Source organism: Magallana gigas, chromosome 2 (assembly GCF_963853765.1).
Source record: "Magallana gigas chromosome 2, xbMagGiga1.1, whole genome shotgun sequence".
Lineage (NCBI taxonomy): Eukaryota > Metazoa > Mollusca > Bivalvia > Ostreida > Ostreidae > Magallana > Magallana gigas.
The window spans coordinates 51,492,937-51,514,531 of NC_088854.1; the positions used below are offsets into that span (position 1 = coordinate 51,492,937).

The 21,595-nt window shown below is 33.4% G+C and overlaps 1 protein-coding gene across 1 annotated transcript; it reads right to left on the reverse strand.

The window, feature by feature from the left end:
• Nucleotides 1-3,278: 3,278 nt before the first annotated feature.
• LOC105322212 (CD63 antigen) lies at nt 3,279-21,100 on the reverse strand. The gene is made up of 8 exons (XM_011421965.3): nt 20,897-21,100; nt 13,032-13,120; nt 11,542-11,883; nt 11,077-11,184; nt 8,390-8,551; nt 6,506-6,589; nt 5,838-5,911; nt 3,279-3,873 (listed from the first exon to the last, which is right to left on the reverse strand). Coding segments are annotated over exons 2-8 (831 nt in total). The 5' UTR covers nt 13,092-13,120; nt 20,897-21,100; the 3' UTR covers nt 3,279-3,872.
• Between the last annotated feature and the right edge of the window lie 495 nt (nt 21,101-21,595).

The window sequence follows — 21,595 nt, forward strand, 5'->3', positions numbered from 1 at the left end:
CATGACAACAAAATTTAATTGAATATTTGAATATTAACATGATCGTCGGAAACCAGATGGTCACCCTCGTCCGCCCGCCATCTAAAAATATCTACTTAGTATGCTGTATCCGGGTCATGGATTGAAATAATGCGCATACTTACGTTGGGTGTCACGTGATGTACAATTATTAATAGGTTTATTTGAAGTAGTTATTTAGTAACAATTGTAATATTTATTAATAATAATTAAATTGGATATGAAAAAAATATTTAATACCTCATGATTTAATCTTTGAGAAAAAAATACGTTCTATATTTCTTTGATAATGGGGGAAACAGTTTCTGTGTAAATAAAAAAAATTCATACATTCAACAATAGAATAGATAAAAGCACATTTTCAAGATTTTTTGTTTGAATTTAACCAAAACCAAAATTGAAGTTTTTGTTTAAGATAAATACATTGGAACAAAAATGTGAAATGAGTATCATTTGCAATTGATAGAAGAAAAGCCGAATTATGAAACCACTCAAGCAGGTTAAAATTGAAGGTACATGTAGCACAGATACATGTATCTAGAAATGAAAATAAAAATAATTTTTTCTTTAAATCAGCTAACTCATTCAGTGATGATTTTGTTTGTCAAGAATTCTTATGTTTGCAGGGACGTCAGATTTTCAAATGAAAACAAAGAGAAAAGACAAAGATCTTTCGATTAACCAAAGTAAAATTTTAGCAATTAAGAAGGGACTTCATCGATTCATTTCCTTTGCCCCTTTTTATGGTATAATTTTAGTTACATGGTTTAACTTAGTGTATATAACTTACGACACACCAAGTTGCAATCTGAATTTCAGAAGAATTCAGAAGGTCAATTGATACTTTTGAGCTGTAAATCAGGGACAAAATTTACTTTGATGCACATTCTGTGACCAATCCCTTAACAGTTGATGATTCCCAACTTATTTAAAGCCATGATCAAACATCAGGACCCCGATCTGGAACAAAAGGAACGGTTTTTAAGTGAATCCTCGACTTTAACTTTAAACCTGGCAGTGAAAGATGTCTGTGTTAATAACATACAATTAAACGCATTCCAGGTTCACAATCCTTTTTAAATGATTAGCCACATTTAAATATACAAAATGAAAAATATATTCATCTTACATTACCGTTTTCTACTTAAGCCCTTTTCTATTTATTTGAACTTCCCTGTGGCCCAATCCTATTCAAAAGTTTTAGAAATATATAAAAATAAGAATCCTTCAGCAGAATGTTAAAAGTCCTTAACCATTGGTCCTCTATTAACACATTTTGTATAATAGTTTCATTCAAGGGTATGCAATGAAGATTTATTCAGATCTCTCAGATTTTTCACTTTAAAAAATTGGAAATATGCTGAATAATACACTATCCTTTTTCTAGAACGGCATTTAAGAACCTAAAACTAGTAGACTGGATATCCGATTTAAAATGATAATATATTTATTGGTCGACAAAAAGCATCAAATTTCACAATTTATTATTTTTCTCGCTGTAATTAGTACCTTTACTTTGTTTTTTGTAGTGTCCATGAAGATGACGACCGGTATTACGTATCTGTGCGGGATACTCAAGTCACAGGAAGCGGTCAACAGCGCATCAAATGCATCTAAAGTTCTAAATCCTGATTTGAAAAGATTTGAAAAGTTTTTGTGTAAATATAAAGACTTCATTTGGATTTAAAATAACTTTACACATTTAAAACTATTGTAGTCGTGAAAAAATGACTATCATTGCAGTCAATACTTTGCCTACAAAGACCGAATCTGTGAATACGTTTAAATTATTTATCAAAGTAACTATTAATAAGGTTTTATTTTTATTTTTAGGTGGGTACAAATAACCTTGTTTACTTAAGTGACAATGCCGGAAGTTGTGCAAAAGGTCAGAATTCTAGTGACAAGCAGGCAAACGGAAACGAGGCCCCAGTGATATTCACCAACGGTATGCTACTCTCATAAAAATGATGGCAGAAAAAAAATCAGTTTCAGAGTAGATGGCTTGAACGTTGAACATTAATCAGCGTTTAATAAGCGTTTTGTTTCTTTTTAGTGCTTCGTCGTAAGTACATTTATGGCGGCCACTTGTTCTTGAATGTCAATTATAGAATAAAAACTTACATGAAAAATGATACCCTTACCCTAAAAATGATTTTTACTTGTTTTATTTCACGAAGCATTCGAGTCAATTTTAAAGTTCAACAGATTAAGAATATACCGACATCGTCCTGATAATCGAATGCATTATTGCAGGAGTTAAATTTCTTGGAATATTGATTATTTTGTGTCTGCTTAAGAAAATCTTTAAAGGGGCATGGTCACGATTTTGGTCAAAAACTATATTTTCGATTTTAATGTTTACAATGCTTTAGTAAGGCATTTTTAATAGGTATTTAAAATTTTAGCGTCATTTGATGAGTTTTAAGCGAGTTACAGAGCTTACAATTCTTTGCTATGTAAACAAAGCTTTTGTTTACATTTTGAATGTTGAAATGAAAATTCCAGGTTTAGACCTCAAATGAATGTGTTAATCATTGAAACTGTTTATTTATGCTTAAAATGAATAAGAAGATAGACAAATCAGCTTGAAAAAGATGTTTTACTTGTATATTGAACCTATGTAAACAAAAACAGGGCACGAGTCTTGTTTACATGACTAAGAATTGTGAGCCCTGTATCTTGCCTAAAACTCATCGACTGGCACCCAAATTTCATTTGATCATTAGAAATACATTCCAAAAGCATTGTAAATAATAAAAACAGAGAATTAAAATTCGACCGAAATCGTGACCATGCCCTATAACCATTTGCTCAGTGTCGTCCAAACTACTTTAGAAAATACTCCTCGGTCTCAAAATCATATTGAAAATATCCAAATACTAGTAGTATCAATTATGTGTCCTCTAAATGTGGTTAATAATACACTATTAGAGACGTAGAAAATGGTGTAAAGTTCTCAGTAATTTAAATTTATTACAAGACTTTATAATTGTTTTTTCAATAAAATGTCGAGACCAAAATCATCTAGTCATAATTTGATTTGGGTGATATTTGAAGGTCAGATCTCAAATACATTAATTTTAGACGTAGTGGGGATTGTTCTCTGAAAACACCAGGGCATTAGGTATTTAAAATATCGAAAAGCAACAAACAGAAACTAAGGCTACATATATTTTTTCATCTGACATTTAGATGTGATTTCTGCTCCAGGCAGATGTACAGCATTATCTTTGCTACGACACTAACAGAAGCCAGACTGTAAAAAAACCAATTTATTGCATAAACAGATTAACATTTTCAGATCATTGGACCCTCATTATTCATGTTACCAAAAATAAATACAAGATAATGGTCAAAGATGCAAACATAATAATTCAACAGGATACAACAATTTCTGCTCAGCAGACGATAAATGACTGGCAAATATATATCAAAATAGTATAATAACAGTACAGTCACAAACAAACACAGTAGTCTCTGTAATTGTCTTCAGTTTTCCTGAAAATAAATTCCCTCTGTATGGTTATCCAAATTGTTGAATTTTTTTTTTTACTTCAATAATATATAAATGGACGGAAACTGTCTTGTTAATTGTGGTTACTTCGTGACTAGTATATTCCAGTCACATGGTGAAACTCTGCAATTCAGTCAACTAAAATATGACTGAAATGTGACTGAATGTTGACTGAAAGCTGACTGATGTGTTAGTATTCAGTAACCATTCCAGTCCTTTCAGTAAACATTCGGTTGACTAAACGCTCTGAGTTGCATCCTGTGAGTTTTGCGTTTATAAAGTTGCGTATGTTTTAGGATGGTGCTGAAGGAGTTGGTGGCGGGGGATTGTTGAAAGTCCTGTAAAATACAAACAACAATTAGTTAGAATCAATTTTTAATACTGTATTCCAGTTGCTAAACTTAGTGGTTGAAAAGTCAGATACCTGTAATACGTTTATCAGAAAATTTTATGATTTTTATGAATTAGGGAACTGAAACATTATTCCTTCTTGAAAATTGGGTAATTTTAATTATAACTATTTAGCAATGATAAATATCAAAACCCATCCAAAAATCTAGAAAAAATCCAGAGTCTTCTTTAAAAAATAAAACATACTTTTCTACATTTTAAAGCTGTGTCTTCTGGTTTTAATAACTGAGAAGTTATTAGAATACAAGTTGTGAAATATCATCTCTTTGCAAAAGAAATAGAACAGTTCAAAGTTCATAACCTTGGTACACGCCAGCATTGTTAAAAGTTTTTACATATTTCAAATACTTGCAGTAATAACGAAGAATAAAGAAGACTATTCAAAATCTCTAAAGAAAGATAGGGAAATAAAGAGGAAGTCTAAAGTTAGTTCACCCTCGAAAAAACAATTAACAAAAGAAATTTGTTTCTCTTTGACATAATGTGTACTAAATCCAAAAATAAATTCATATTTTGTGCAATGAATGGCAGATTCTTTAAGATCAAACATGTCTCTCCAGTTATCCAAACTTTTAACAATGGATAATGCTTCTAAAAGTTAACCTGAATTTAAAAATTGTGTTTGGTCAAAATCAATCATTATTATGATAGTTTTTAACACCCGACAAAGAAGGGGTGAAAGCATATATCTGATTAGATCTTGTAAATTAATTACTCTACAGTATATAGCTGTAAAATTGATACGCATACGAAAGTTTGGTGTTGTTAAATTTCCAAGCATATTATATTTGCAGCGGTCGGATGCGGAAAATTTTTTCGAGGGAGAATTTCATCACGTAATGTACTTTTTATGTTTATAATATTTCAAGATTTCTTGGTATATAAAATTGAAAAGTAAACAGAGAGAGAGAGAGAGAGAGAGAGAGAGAGAGAATTATGCAGGAAGTCTTTATTCAAAACCAAAAAACAAAAGAAGAGAAAATCACCATCTATTTTTAATATAGAAAAGATATTTTGACAGAGTTCTAAGACTTAAGTATGTTAGGCCCTAAATGTCCATGATGTTCACGCCTTACCCGTTCCGCTTACTGGAAATATCGAGGATACATGTATTGTAGCAATTTGAGGTAGCACTCTCTGTGATAATAATTTTTAGTACCCGCATTGTGAGTAAATGAGCACGATTTCAGCATATTTTAATTGTAAGAGTCATCTTGCTTTTTAGGTGGAGACTAGTACCTTAGATAAATTTGATGCGTTTTATTGTGATGCAACTGATCTTGTCTATGCTATTATCTTGATGAGTGTCAAGATAATAGTGTAGATTTTCTGACTTCAAATTTCAGAGAAAAATCATAAAATTTTAACAGCCACATTAGAATTACCGTCTTATTTTTACACGACTTTGTTCAAACAGTTAGATATTTCTGATCGATTGGAAGCCTATCAAGTTCTCCCTCAAACAAGAGCCAAGTTCAGTATTACATGAGTTATTGTTTACCGAACAAACGTGACCATTGTTCGTATCGGGGAAATTCACAAGAATTCAATGCTTGTAGCTGACTTCTTTATAGAGTTTTCCGTTGGATCTGAATACACAACATGTAAATGTGCAGGTTTGTTTAAAACGCTGCGTTTTCAATATAAAGCAGCCTCTTACAGACTCCTGAATTCGTTGGTCTACTTTTCAGTCAAGTTCAAAGAACAACCATAAACTTATAATAAGAAAAGAGTCTACACCTATTTCACGTTCAATTGTTAAATTGCTTTCTGTCAACCATCCCCCTTTGTATTTTTTAAATAACTGATTACTATTGCTTCATTTCCTAATTTCTTTCTTCAATGTGACAATCAAGATTTATTTAAAGCCGTATCAAACGCACATACTTACTACTGTTTCGGATTGACTTTTGATGATTGTCGAGCGTCGCAGAAAATTATCAATGCAAAGATGATCAAAACAAGCTGCAAAAAAAAAAACAACCCAGTTATTTAATATGTTGAATGAATCGTTTTAATAAGTCATTCGCTCCTAAGCAAGGTTCAAAAACTCTTGAATTCAGGTATCATTTATTGTATACATGTATCATAGACTCGGATTGATGTTAGAAAATATGGATAAGTCTGGCGGTGTCTTTCATGGATGATGGTTATAATTATTATCTTTGTTTCTGAGGTCATTTGGTTACCATCAACACTACATGTTTGAAATTCCTTATTTGGGCCCTTTAGTTCGCAAATTTAAAAGTTTTGCACAAATTTCCGCTTTTTTATATTTTAAACTATAACAGCTTCGTTAAAAATGCTATAATTTGTAAAAATAACTTAGATACACATAGTAATTTTTTTTTGGCTTTAGAATTTTAAAATGGTGCATTTATAAGCAAAAGACAACGTCTTAAGCAAGATAACACTTCTAGAGCGCTAGCAGTTTGAAATTTAGCGAGCTGAGTATAAGACAACCTTTCAAAACTATTATGACAGTAACTCTTACATAGTTTAAATGATTATGTTAAAACATTTGAAAAAGTCGAAGGAGGGGGGAGAGAAGGTGATTACCTGAAAGCAACCGCATCCAGCGATGGAGCCAGCCACCAGGGACACGTTACCCAGCAACATGTTGTAGACTTCATCAAAGCACCCCTACAACATTGAAAACAGAAATTTATCAATGCACCCCTACAGCATTGAAAATAGAAAGTCATCAAAGCACCCCTACACCGTCAAATAAAAAATAATAAGAGCCCTCCTCCAACATCATGTAAAAATATCATAATACCTCTACAACATCATGTAAAAAATAATCAGAGCACCCGTCCAACATCTGGTAAAAAATTATAAGAGCCCCCCTACAACATCATGTAAAAGATATCAGAATACCTCTACAACATCATGTAAAAAATAATAAGAGCCCCCCTACAACATCATGTTAAAAAATAATTAGAGCACCCCTACAACGTCATATAAAAAAGAATAATCATAGCAACTGTACCACATCATGTAAAAAAAAATCAGAGCACCCCTACAACATCATACAATCAGAGCACAGTATGGTACAGAGAAATTTATCAGAGAATCCCTACAACATGGGGTAGAGAAATCTATCATAGAACCCCTACAACATTGTATAGAGAAATCTATCATAGAACCCCTACAACATTGAATAGAGAAATTTATCATAGAACCCCTACAACATTGAATAGAGAAATCTATCATAGAACCCCTACAACATTGTATAGAGAAATCTATCATAGAACCCCTACAACATTGAATAGAGAAAGCTATCAGGGAACCCCTACCACATTGTATAGAGAAATCTTTCAGAGAACCCCTACAACATTGAATATAGAAATCTATCACAGAACCCCTACAACATTGAATTGAATAGAGAAAGCTATCAGGGAACCCCTACCACATTGTATAGAGAAATCTTTCAGAGAACCCCTACAACATTGAATATAGAAATCTATCACAGAACCCCTACAACATTGAATAGAGAAATCTTTCAGAGAACCCCTACAACATTGTATAGAGAAACCTATCAAAGAATCCCATCACCAACAAAAAGAGGAGGTATATGAAACAAGTCTATGATATCAAATAAAGATAGTTATTGAGACATCGCTACAACATAAGAAAAAGACATTCAAGCGCCCTAATAATCTGAAATAAAATAGAGAAATTCATTATCATATCTAATAGAGAAAGCCATCAAAGCACCCCTATCACATCATATAAAGACAGTAATCAAAACAACCCTACAATACCGAATAGAAATAGCCATAAAACACGTGTATAACATCATACATAGAGACTCACCAGAGATCACGTATAACATTATAAGTATCAGTGGACCACTATAAATTCAACATAGAACCCCTATTTAATTAAATAGAGAAATTTATCTACACTCTATGCCTCGTATAACCTCTATAGAAACCATCAAAGTACTCCTAAGCATCAATAAACAATTTATCATAGAAACCCTGTAATAAATTCACCAGAAAATACATTAAATATATTCATCAAAACACTCATGTAACAAAAAGAAAAATTCACCAAAAACATCATTGCAAAGAAAAAAAATTACATGCCCGTTTAGCGCAAATGAAACAGAGATCAATGTTTTAAATGATTAATTAAAATATTCAAAGAATGTTTTTATAATCATCGACCCATTAGTTCAAAAGAAGAATGGCTTACTGCGATAAAACTTAAGAACCTGTCCTTGTAATAATAACAGTGACGAATAAGATACCGTAATCGGGGGGGGGGGGGGGGGGGGGGGGTGTTAAAACATTCATGAAATAATCTTTATACGTACATAGGTAGTCTGGATATGCGAGATTTTTCTGCTGTGTCGTTACAAGGGGTGTACAGTTCTTTATCAGCGGATGCAGTTAAACCTTTGAGATACGATACTGTATATGACATAAACCTTACCTTTGTGTATATGTCAGAGGGTGTCTCGGCACAGGTAGGCGTGCCTGAGTCAGGTATTGTGATACAGCACGTGATCGGGGCCTTCAGCCCGCCACCGTAGTTTGTGTTCCATTTGACTCCGCCCGTGAAATCGTTGTAACTGTCTACTCCACAGCACGAAAACTACCAAGCAAATAATGATAAAATCATAAGTAAAAGCAAAAAAGAAATGTCTAAATGTGTTAACTTTCGAGTAAAGGAGGATTTCAAAGCGATAGGTTTTCGGTTCATGAATGGGTTTTTTTCCCTGCAGCAATATTAAGTAACAATTTAATAGTATATATGTATGATAGTAAAACACAGTGCGTGTTATAAAAGAGGGTGAGTTGAGACATGATGAGAAGGTGATAATTTTAACTATTCTAATTTTCACCACCCATGACCTGCAGTACCAAAATTGATCTTTTTGGGGGATGGGGGTAATAGGCCAAGAAATTGCCTTCAAACAAGTTTTAACGAAATCATCGTATGCTAAACTCGTCTAGAGAATAAATATTTGAATTGATATTCATTTTCAAGCACCTGTATTTTATTTCTGTCTACCTATGTTTTTCTTCAAAGGTTCAATAGCTCGTCTATTTGCACTGCGGCGACCTTAGAAAGATTTTAAAAACTTCAGGTGACTGACCATGTATTTTCGTTAGGTGGTATATTTTTTATTATTTGTCAATTCTGAAGGAAAAAGTACCCCAATACGAATTGGTAATTCAGCACATTGTTTCGATCGTAATAAAATTCATTAATAGATATGAATTTGACAGATCGGTTTGAAATCAAAGTACCGAAGAACTGACGGGAGTTGATTTCATCGATGGTTATTTATTTTAAAATCAATGATATGTTATTTTGCATGACAAGAACAGGTAGTTTCTAATCTGTATTTGAATTATGCACATTTTTATAATATGAATTTTCGGACTTTTTCGACACAAGAATGTTGATAAAACCCCGTATGAATCATGTTAAGTAATATTTAAAGATAGAATAAATTCAATCAAACTATGTATTAGTGATAGAAATATTTCTGGAAAATTTATGGATCCAAGCAATATTGAACTCTCGTCTCGTTCAACCAAACGCTCGGCTCTCGCCGTTAATCTCCGACAAGCAAGATAGACTCTATGCTCGTCGGAGATTTACTGAGACAGCCGAGCGTCGAGTTGAACGAGACTATATTGAACTCTAGCGTAAGAATACATACAACTACAAAAAATATCTAAATTGTTCGTACCATTTAAAATCTGACTTTTTTCAAGGTATTTATAAATATGTTTCCTTGCAAAACAATGCTTTAGCATACATTATTTCGGATTTATCAGTTATTCTCAAGAACTAATTTTTGTCAGCGGCGATGATTTGTGCTTTGGTCCAAACACTGTTTCACTTTCGGTTTGTCAGAGTAACTGCATAGGAGAGTTGATTAAAATCAACTCCCAAAAAAGTATTTATACTAATAGGCAGTATTGAACAAAGAATTGAACAAAAAGTTATATTTTCATATTTACCGTTGATTGTATCATAGAATTTTAGCGAAATAGATAACTAAAGTGATGATTATCATAAGTAACTATGCTTAATATTTATATTTCACACATCGTTCTTTGTACATTGTACTAATCTTAAGTCATTTTAATGATATCATTCATCTTGAAATGTCATTTATATGCAAACGCAGAAAAAGATTTAAGGTAGTTCATTTGTTTGTATTTTTTGTATTGGTCTAATCTCCTCGCTGAACAACGAGCCGTGGTTTTTTTTTCTGTGTGCGTTATGATTTTTGCCTGTCTGTGTGCGTTATGATTTTGCCTGTCTGTGTGCGTTATGATTTTTATGTCTGTGTGCGTTATGATTTTTGCCTGTCTGTGTGCGTTATGATTTTGCCTGTCTGTGTGCGTTCTGAGTTTTATGTCTGTGTGCGTTATGATTTTTGCCTGTCTGTGTGCGTTATGATTTTGCCTGTCTGTGTGCGTTATGATTTTTGCCCGTCTGTGTGCGTTATGATTTTGCCTGTCTGTGTGCGTTATGATTTTTGCCTGTCTGTGTGCGTTCTGAGTTTTATGTCTGTGTGCGTTATGATTTTTGCCTGTCTGTGTGCGTTATGATTTTGCCTGTCTGTGTGCGTTATGATTTTTGCCCGTCTGTGTGCGTTCTGAGTTTTATGTCTGTGTGCGTTATGATTTTTGCCTGTCTGTGTGCGTTCTGAGTTTTATGTCTGTGTGCGTTATGATTTTTGCCTGTCTGTGTGCGTTATGATTTTGCCTGTCTGTGTGCGTTTTGATTTTTGCCTGTCTGTGTGCGTTATGATTTTTGCCTGTCTGTGTGCGTTCTGAGTTTTATGTGTGTGTGTGCGTTTTATTTTTACATGTCTATGTTCGCTTTTTTATTTTTTTACCTGTCTGTGTGTGGGTTTTTTTTTTACCTGTCTGCGTGCGTTTTGAGTTTACCGTAATTGTTTATCTGCATTTAGACTTTTACCTGTCTGCGTGCGATTGATTTTTACCTGTGTGCATTTGATTCTTACTTGTCTGCATGCGTTTGATATTTTATCTGTCTGCGTTTTGCTTTTTACCTGTCTGTGTATGTTTTGAGTTTACCCTGTTTATGTTCGTTTTAATTTTTTACCTGTGTGTGTGCGTTTTGATATTTACCTGTCTGTGAGCGAAATTCCAGCCTAGACTAACAATGTTGGTGCCATTAAATCCCATGTAATCACTTTGAATAGATGCCTTTAGAGGGCCCTTCATCTCGTCCTTTATCTGTAGACAAGACAATGTATATTTGGTAATGCAATTTTTATCAAACCGTCTCGTTAATAACTAGTTGGTGAAAGTTTGTTTTTCGTTTAACTCCTTATAATCGACCGATGGTATTGTGAGCTTTAAGAAAGGTTAATGGCCGTGGCCATTTTTATACTAAATTAATCTCCCTGACACAAACATCTGAAAAAAGATATAAGGAAATATTCAAAATTTAACCTAAAAAAGTTTTCAATTTTTTCCCTCTACTACATATATACATATATAGCTAAAACTCATAATTTAAGTTTTCAAGGTGGATTGTTGAGCGTCCAGTATTTTAAACTAAATCAAATAAAAATCCTCAATTGTTCATACCGTGTCTGGTGACCCATACAGAATCCCCATGAAGACGATTTCTCCGGCGAGAATAACGATGACGATGACAGCATACGTGATCAGCATGTACTTGACCTTACAACAGGCCCCGCAACAACCCAGAATGGTGATGATCAGCAGAAAGAGGCCCAGACCCACGAAGAAGTAGCCCAGGCCCCCGATCAGGGCGCTGATGTTGAAGGACGAGAGGTCAATGGTACCAAAGTTGTTGGCCTCGAGCTGAGCTTTGAGTGTATCCAGTACACTCTGGTAGTAAGGTTTCAGCATAGAGTCTCCCACGAGACAGACGAGTCCCAGGGCAAAGAACACTAAACCAAGTATCTGGAAAGGCATAACAATTTGTCATCATTCGCATTGTACAGTGTGTTCTTGCGACATACTGGAAGGTATCTTCAGGTGATTACTGATTCAAACGGTTGGTTCTTCAGCAATAATTTTCTTAACGTGATAAATGTATATTATTTTTGGTATGGTTTCATGTTTTTTGCGTACATACGTATCCACGTTTTTTTTTTTACACCAATTTGGTATATAAAAAAGCTTCTAAATAAGGACATGATAATAAAATCTGCAGTTCCATGTTAATTACTGTAATTTTTAAAAAAGTTGGGGATGATAACCACTCAGAAAGTTGTATTGTGTATCATAATTAAAAGAAAATAAAATTACTCGCAACAATATTCTGGTAAGAGTATTTATGCTGAAAGCAGAACAACCGCCTTTGTGTACACGCACGGAGATGTGTGACTGGGAGAGGGTGTTCTAGCGCAGATCTCAACACTGTACATAGGAAACTTTTAATTTTTGAACATTGGATCACAGAGGGTGTCACGTCAAAATCTTAATTAAAACTGCTTATATATTGAGTAAAATTCATTATGCATTTGTATCCAAGTTCAATAAGACATGTTTCATGCAGGGTTTTTTTTTTTAAAAATTTAATAAAGTGCTACAATACTGAACACCAAAATCGACCAATATCCTTTTTTTGGACTTGTCGACAGTTTGGTAAGAATAAACGTTAGAAATTGTCATAAGTAATCAGTTTTCAAGGTACAAGAAACCGGTGTCAGAACTCACCAATGAGCGGTATGACATGTATATACAACTGCATATTATATACATATGAACTCAGTGACGTACTGTTTTGGTTAAGAAAAAAGGGGGGGGGGGTGTCATAATTACTGGCAATCAAACACTATAGAATCCAGGAAAATCTTCCAGTATTTTTTTTAAATAGCGATGAACTAATTGTAATAAATCACACAATGAATGATAAACAAGTCTATAGATTGAGAAAGTCTAGTTTGAATTAATACCATAGGTTGAGTTACAAGCACTCTCATTATTGATGCATAAGAATTTCTTTGAAAGTAAGAATGGGGCCAGGTTAATGAACATCTTACAGAACTACCCCCTCTCTCTCTCTCTCTCTCTTTCTCTCTCTCTAAAAAAACTTCAAAACTTACCAGAAATATGATGTTGATAATGACTATCAATATCCTCCCTAACCCTACTAAACAACCCATGGCTTTCTTCTTTGTCGTGTCAGCGCACCCTATTTAAAGAAAATGAGAAATGAATTCAAATAACACAGGATATATCTCATTAGCAATGCACATGAGTATAATGTTACCCAATCAAACTGCATGTAATAAACGGATCTAAATTCGATCTTTTTTAACCTTTTATCATTAATCTAATTCATTTTTTTAATATATAAACGAATTTTTTTACTGTACTTCAGGATAGCCAAGGATGTATATAAAAATTATCCAATTAAACAAAAAATAGTTTTCAAATGGCAAAATTTTTGTTGATAATCGTTGATTGATTTTTCTTATATTCATTTTTTCATTTTTTTAACATTATCCGGGTCACGCGTTTATTGTCTATAATGACATGCTGTCATGCACATTAATTTTGTCCACAAAACTAAGTTTCATGTCAAAATAAATGACTTGCATTACTATAAAATTTAGTTGAATATCAACATAATCGTCCCACACCAGAACAAAATGTAACCCCTTTCCCCCATCTGAACGGACGCTCTTTGTATGCTGGTTCCGGCTCGCCGATATTGTTATAATGTAAGACGACTTAGTCGTGTTATGGTGGGGTTAAGACAGAACAAAGGGGGGGGGGGGGGGTCATCATAGTAATTAACTTGGATAAGAAACGACTATTTAATGCCTCGCGACTTTATCTTAGAAAGAACGTTATTCTACAATATATCTTTGATAATTGGAGAAACCATGGTTAGTTTCTTTGTAATGAAAAAAAAAATACAAAAGCACGTTTTCAAAACTTTTTGTTTTAATTTATCCGAAACTCTATTTAAGGTTTTTGTTTTATATGATTAAACCGGTGTTGTATAGCAGTTTTTCCCCCATAGTAGCGTCTCCCCCCAGAAAACCTACTATATAGTAGCCTTTCCCCCTGGGGGAAAAGCTACTATATAGTAGCTTTTCCCCCATAGTAGGGTTTCTCCCTCACGTTTTTGGTTCAGATTTTATAAAAAATATTAATGGAAATCCAGTGAGGATTAAAATTAATGTTTCTACACTCCAAGATTGCATACATGTACACCTGCATTCATCTATAAAGGCTAAGTTTCGTTTTGCCGATTTATTATTTTAATAGACTATGCTGAAAATTGAACATGTGTGTAATGGAATTACACATAAAACTTAATTTAGGTAATTAATTGAAAAAAAACAACTTGGTTTTACAAGTTATACACTTTTATGCATAATTCTGTGTTCTGAAATTGTACTAAGCGAGAATGTTTTAAGAATTTTTTGATAAATCTATCAGACTGTCTGTCTGTTTTTTAAAAATTTCATCCGGGCTAAACCTCTGTTTTAAAGAGATTTTTAAAATCCTATTATAATGATTATAGTGCATATTCTTAAGGGTCCAATGTCTCATAAACTAGAGATGACCATATCACCATATTTTCATAGTGGCAGTGGTTTACCACTTGTAGATGACTCTGAAAATTTCAGCCCTCAGGGTAGGGGCCATTGATGTTTCAGGGCCCGATGTTTAAACCCCCATAATAATGATTGAATAGTGTTCTATAAGTGGGGATCCGAATCTCATATTCTAGAGATGACCACTTAACCATATTTTCACAGTGATAGTGTTATACCACTAGTATATGACATGTTAATTACTGTAATTTTTAAAAAAGTTGGGGATGCAGGGTAGGGGCCTTTGTTGTTTTCGAGCCCGATGTTTGAAATCCAATTATAAGGAAAATGTATTTTGTTTGTTCAAGCATGCGCTCTATGTTTTCTGAAAGAAAAATTGCTTAAAAACAAGCTGTTTTATGCTAAAATTGCAAAAATGGCGGGAAAAGGTTGTCTTTACGATGTCATATTTCTTAAATGTGAGCACTTGAATCAAAATGAACATTATGTATAAACATCACATATATAATTATCTGTACAAAGAAAAAAAAGAATTGAAGTAAAACAACGATGTTCATTTAAGGGGGCCATCTAAGGCGCCCATATCATATATAGTCCAAAGTTTTCGAACATTTGTTTTTAAAAAGGTACGCAGGTAAATTCATTATTCTTCAAAACATTTAATCAATTCATAAGATGACTAATGATATAATAAATAACTAGATAAATAAATCAATAAACTTTTATTCATAAAAGGAGCAACTGAAAATCAAAAATAAATAACCAACCTAAGCGCATACATGTATACGACTTTTTTAACTTGTTAGTTGATTAGAAGACCAAGCTTATATTTAAAAAAGAAATAAGTCAGCTCATCACTATAGATGTGTTGGTTTTGGGGGGTTTGGGGTTTTTTTTTAATTACCCTTGTTTCATTGTTCGAAGAAATAATATGGTACACAAGTAAATCTTTATTGCAAAAATATGAAACAAATAGTAATACATTTTTGTTTACGATTTTTAGGTAAGTGAATCGTATATCTTGATTTATATGGCATCGTTTTCAAAATTGTATATTTATAAATCACGTTGCAAACTTAAAAGTGGAAAATTAGCAAATAGTGAGTGTAAATATATACATAAGGTTAGTTCAGGCTCCATTTCACATTTTCCAAAGTAACCAGCAAAGATACCGACATTGTTCTGGTTGTGAAGACATTTAATTTTTTTACCAAAATGTTTACATCATAAAATCTCGCGTTTCGTAAAAAATGTGCCAAAAAAATATGAATATGCGTAACTTTAAAACAAAATTGTAACACTAACTTTTCACATGCTTTTAATATATAATCAATTAAAATACCCCTTACCCATGATTTAAAACCCCATCAATCAAAATAAAACTAAAACATTTCAGTTCTCATCATATCATTGCACCCTGTCTCCCCTTTGATATTTAGAAGAAGAAATATATAATTGTTTTTAAGATCGTCAATTCGAAGGGTATTAATTTAAAATTGATAGCCTTTTGGACGAAGGGAGTAATACATTTCCACTTTTTATTCCCTTCCTCTACAAAATTAAGTCAAGATTGTACAGTTTGTTCCCTCGGAGAAGCTTATACAGAGATGGTAATACATTGAAAAATTAAAGTTCCAAACCAGCGTATTTTTACTCAAATGTGTTCTCACGTGTTCTTAACGTCGAAGTCGAAACTGTAGATAAGCATCGATTAGATGAAAAAGTTTCGAGGTATTCCGAAATCCGTGTAAAAGGTGTTCCAAAAAGGTGTAAAAACAGGTGAAATAAACGATGATGACACATGAATGTTATGGAGGCGCGTGCCTTAGTTCATATTTGGGGTTAAAAAACCATGAAATACTATTTTATTCTATGTATTAATAAATGCCATAATTATCTTTTTTTATGAGAAATTAATATATCAATTATTGCAAATTATTGCCACGAATGGTCCACCATATACATGGCCGGAATGTAAAAAAAGGGGGAAAATCCACTATATAGTAGGTTTTCCGTGGGGGTAATCTGGCTATAAAAAGGGGGAAAGCCCACTATATAGTCTGCTTTCCGTTGGGGAAAAACTGCTATATAGCCATTTTTCCGGGGGGAAGAACTGCTATATAGCCATTTTTCCGGGGGGAAAGATGGCTAGGGGAAAAGGCACTATATAACACCGGAACAAAAATGTGAAATGAATTTCACTTGCCACGATAGAAGAAAAGTCGAATAATTAAATCGTTCCAGTATGTTGAATTCGAAGGTACGTGTAGCACAGATACATGTATTTCGAAATAAACATAAAATATTTTTTTCATCAAATCACCAAATGCAGAATTAATATCCTATTCAGTGATAATGTTATTCGTCCAGAATGTTCATGATCACAGTGAGGCCAGATTTTCGAACGAAAACAAAGAAATATTAATCAACGAACAAGTAAGCTTTGTTTTTAGTAAGCTTATCTAATTAGATCATGTTAAGTATAATTTTAAAGATTAAAAGGGGACTTTGTCGATTCGCTTTCTCCGCCCCTTCTTTATCCTTATAATTTTTTAAACATGACAGGTATAACTTGCAGCACACCAAGTTGCAATCTGAATTCCACACGAATTAATCGGCCAATTGATACTTTTGAGTTATAAATCAGGGACAAATGCACATTCAGTGACCAATACCTCAACATTTCAGGATTCTCAACTGCTTTAAAGATTAGATCAAACACCAGGACCCCGATCTGGAACAAATAGAACGGTGTGTAAGGGGATCCTCGACTCTAACTTAAAACACGGCATTCAGTTGTCTGTTTATGGCGCACGATTAAAACCCATTCCAACTTCGCAATCCTATTTCAATGTTTGCCCACTTCTCACTTTCAATACACGAAGTAAAATAATATATTCCTCTAACGCTGACGTTTTCTTCGGAAGGCCCATTCTATTCATTTGAACTTCCCTGCGACCCAAAAATTAGACAAAAGTTTTAGAAATATATATAAATAAGAATCCTTCAGTAGAATGTTAAAAGTCCTTAACCATCGGTCCTCTATTAACACATTTTGTATAATATTTTCATTCAAGGGTATGCAATGAAGATTTATTTAACTTTCACATGTTTTGGACTTTAAAAAATAATTGGAAATATGCTGAAAATCTTAACATTATCTTTTTACAAAAACGAAATTTAAGAACATAACACCAGTAGACAGGATTTAAAATGATAATTATGGGTCGACCAAAAGATTGAATTTCACAAGCAAGTTTTAAAAGCTTCTAATTGCGATAGCTAACTTTGGTCTTTTCGCAATGAATTTCAGACATTTTTTTCCCCATGTACATGATTTATTGGATAGTCAGTGCAAATGTTTAATGTGTATTCTAGAAAGTAAAATAAAGAACATATCACGTTCAGGTGTCCATTTTTTTCAACACGATTACCTCTAAAATAAATAAACATCCACATAAATGAAATAAAACAGAGAAGATGAGTTCCAAAGTGTGTGCAAGCTTGCTTGCAAGTACTGTACAGCTGAAAGGCTACCTATAAACCATAAATCTATTTTCTGTCGGTTTTTTGACTCCTTGTATTGTTAAGATATCCTTTTACACAGGGTGATATTGCTATCCAGGTAATTCTATACAGTAAACATGAACTACATGGCTAACATAATAATTTATAATTAATTCAATATTCTCAATATTCAATATGTTGGTACTATTAAGTACCCTCAATGTACATATTGTGATAATTAAGTATACGTATACGACACCTAGAACCCGATTAAGGTATGAAACGGCGAGAATGCAGGTGATATAAGCTGCAAATGGGGGGGGGGGGGGGGGAGGGGGTAGTTGCAATCTATTCGGGTTTCATAGCTGCAGGCCTGTAGCTCCCGGTCTGAAGAAAATTCGGATGAACGTCCGATTTCAATAGTAAATTGAATAGCTGCAGAACTGTAGCTCTCCGGGAAAAAATATATTGACAGACCGGAGAGCTACAGGGCCACCCATTGAAAAAATTGTATATTTATTGCGCAGAAAAACGTGCGCTAGTTTTCGATTGATTTACCTTATTAATACGCAAATTCTCTGAAAACAATTAGTACCATTAAATTCTTCATGCAATTTACTACTGATATCGCCTCTTTATTTGCCTCAGACTTTCTCCGAAACACGCTACCGACTTCGGAAAATCAAGTATGTTGAATTTACATCGAGATCGAGAGTCGCCATTTTTACATGTAAACAAAGTGCACCACATGAATTTACGGGACTGGTGATGGTGTTTAAAAGAGTATCCGAGGCAAGTGAAGAGACGATATCAGTAGTAAATTGCATGAAGAATTTAATGGTACTAATTGTTTTCACAGAATTTGCGTATAAATAAGGTAAATCAGTCGAAAACTAGCGCACGTTTTTCTGCGCAATAAATATACAATTTTTTCAATGGGTGGCCCGGTAGCTCTCCGGTCTGTCAATATATTTTTCCCGGAGAGCTACAGTTCTGCAGCTATAAATTGAATAAAGAATTTAATGGTTCTAATTTTTTTCCACAGAATGAGTTCGGAAATAAGGTGAATCATCCAAAACTTGCGCAATTTTTTATGCGCCGTAAATTGCAGGTTTCCACTATGGGAGGCACTGTACATGTAGCTCCCAGGGCTGCGTTTTACAAAAGAGCTTACGACAAAGTCGTAAATATTTACAGTCTCATGGAATGGTCTTTAATGAACAAAATTTATATCAAACCATTTATTTACAACTATTTTGATTTCCATTATCATATTTTACAGATATTACAATAAAACATTGATTAGTTTGTGATTAATAAACAGTCATTAATTTGGTCGTAATTCGTAAGTTCTTTTGTAAAATGCAGCCCTGGGCTGCGTTTCACAAAAGAACTTACGACTTACGACAAATTAATGAATGTTTTTTAAACACAAACTAATCAATGTTTTATTGTAATATCTGTAAAATACAAGTATGAAAATCAAAATAGTTGTAAATAAATGGTTTGATATAAATTTTGTTCATTAAAGACCATTCCATGAGACTGTAAATATTTACGACTTTGTCGTAAGCTCTTTTGTAAAATGCAGCCCAGGTCGTCAATCCGAATTTTTTCAGACCGGGAGCTACATACCCGCAGCTAGGCGTTTCATAACCATAACAAAAAGCATTGATTCGGTTTCCTAAAAAACAATGGCTGTTTAGTTCCTGAAATAAAAACAGGGCAATATTTTCATTGTTTAACGCTGCTTAAAGTTTGATTTTAAAAGTTAAATAAACTGTTAAATGTTGACATTTCAGAAAAATATATAAAAAGAGATAGGAGCGCGTAATTTTACTGAAATGAAAACAAAATATTCAGTTTTTAAATTATTGCTACATAGAAAATTCATGAGAGTTTTTAACCTATAAAAACAAATTCCATACATGCATCAATAAAGGACCTTCTTTATTAATTCCGGGTATTGTAACAGAGTCATAATCAATTCTCTAATATTGATTTCATGAATATGAAGACTGGAAAAATGGCTTAAGAGTAAAATATCGATCATAGCCCGGAACAGTATGGCCACAATTCAATTTCACCGCTGAACCATGTACAAATTCACTCGGTACATGTTAAAGGGAAATCTCATCACTTTTCGCGTTATTTTTGTTGCTGGTTTAAAGGAAGTTAAAAAAAATTCTATGTTCGCTAATATGAAACGGAGAGATCTTAAGAGTATTTGTTCTATTCAAAGGTAGTACGTGCATATTTGAAATTTGAGACCAAAGATAACCATGAAGGGGTTGGTACCATTTTGTTGTTCTCAAAGCCTTTTTTCTTCTTTGTTTTCAACCCATTCAGTTAACACACGATTTTCTCTAGAACATTGTTTGTCGAATAACCTATCATCTAGCGATCAAATTAAACCTAGTTAAAGGTTTAACTTTAAATCAAAACTTGGAATTTAAAGGAAAAGCAATTATTTATCTTCAACGTCACATGCTAGCTAATGTAATGTTTACCCGATCGCCCAAGAAGTCAAAAACACACATTCAAACGTTAACATTATTATTTTCTGAATACCGTTCCATTTGAGACCATTCATCAAATGATGAAAAATAATAAATGATAGTCAAAATGTCTTTAACTTTACTCGTGCTATTATTACAGTGTTATAAAGACGAAAACCCTTGCGATGCGTATTCATAACGTGATACGACATTTTTTTACGTTTAAAAATATAAAAAAGTTTCCTGTTGAGGAAAATGACCAAAAACAAAGGTTTACTTAACGGTTCATACCAATACAAGAAAGCAAAAATCAAATGAAAGGTATATTCTCTCGAAATTGTCAAAGAAATTTCTACCAAATGCAAATTAAGATTGTATGGATAAATTACGTACCGTTCAGTGTTTATTCCTTCAGAAAAGGGACCGATTTTAAAGTCACGGGTTTCAAGAGCCTGTATTTCGCCACGACGTTCAAACAGTGGATCGGCAAGGCGTTCTATTGGGGGAGTTTAAAGAGACTTCATACCGTAAAGATCGATGAAAAATTCAGTTACAGGGTTATACACCTATAATGTCGATGGTCGAAACACCGTCCGGTGTATATGCATATCAGCAACTACCTTCCCTTTTAAATCTTAGGAGTAATTAGAAAACCAAACAGGAGGTTTTAATTGCCACTCAATCTGAAGTCATTATTGATGAGTTTACAGACATATAAGAATTAAGAACAATGTACTAACATGTTTACTTATGAAATGATATATAAAAAACACTTTTTAAACTGTTTTTATTAAAAGTCACACCAAAAAAACTACAATTCATGGGATAATGAATTGGGGGGGGGGGGGGGGTTGCTACGTCGTACTGTGTGTATATGTTAACATGTAAATGTGTGTACAAAGTTTCTAGCCCATTTCCATTTTTCCATTTCTTCTTTACGGCCTTTATGACGTCATTATGCTCTTGTACATAAACTACTGCATATAACAAATTCATTTCTTTTTCTTATCAAATGGTCAATATGACCAACTTTTTGATTTTGTGAAGGACAATAGAGATCGTCCTGTGGGTGGGTTTCTCTGCAGGACTCGC

Excerpts from the sequence above, each read along its gene's own strand:
- LOC105322212 (XM_011421965.3), bottom strand. The coding sequence starts at position 13,091 with ATGGGTTGTTTAGTAGGGTTAGGGAGGATATTGATAGTCATTATCAAC. Across the intron at positions 8,552-11,076 it reads GGAATTTCGCTCACAGACAG|TTTTCGTGCTGTGGAGTAGA; the intron begins GTAAATATCAAA and ends TTTGCTTGGTAG. Across the intron at positions 5,912-6,505 it reads CTGGATGCGGTTGCTTTCAG|CTTGTTTTGATCATCTTTGC; the intron begins GTAATCACCTTC and ends TTTTTTTTGCAG.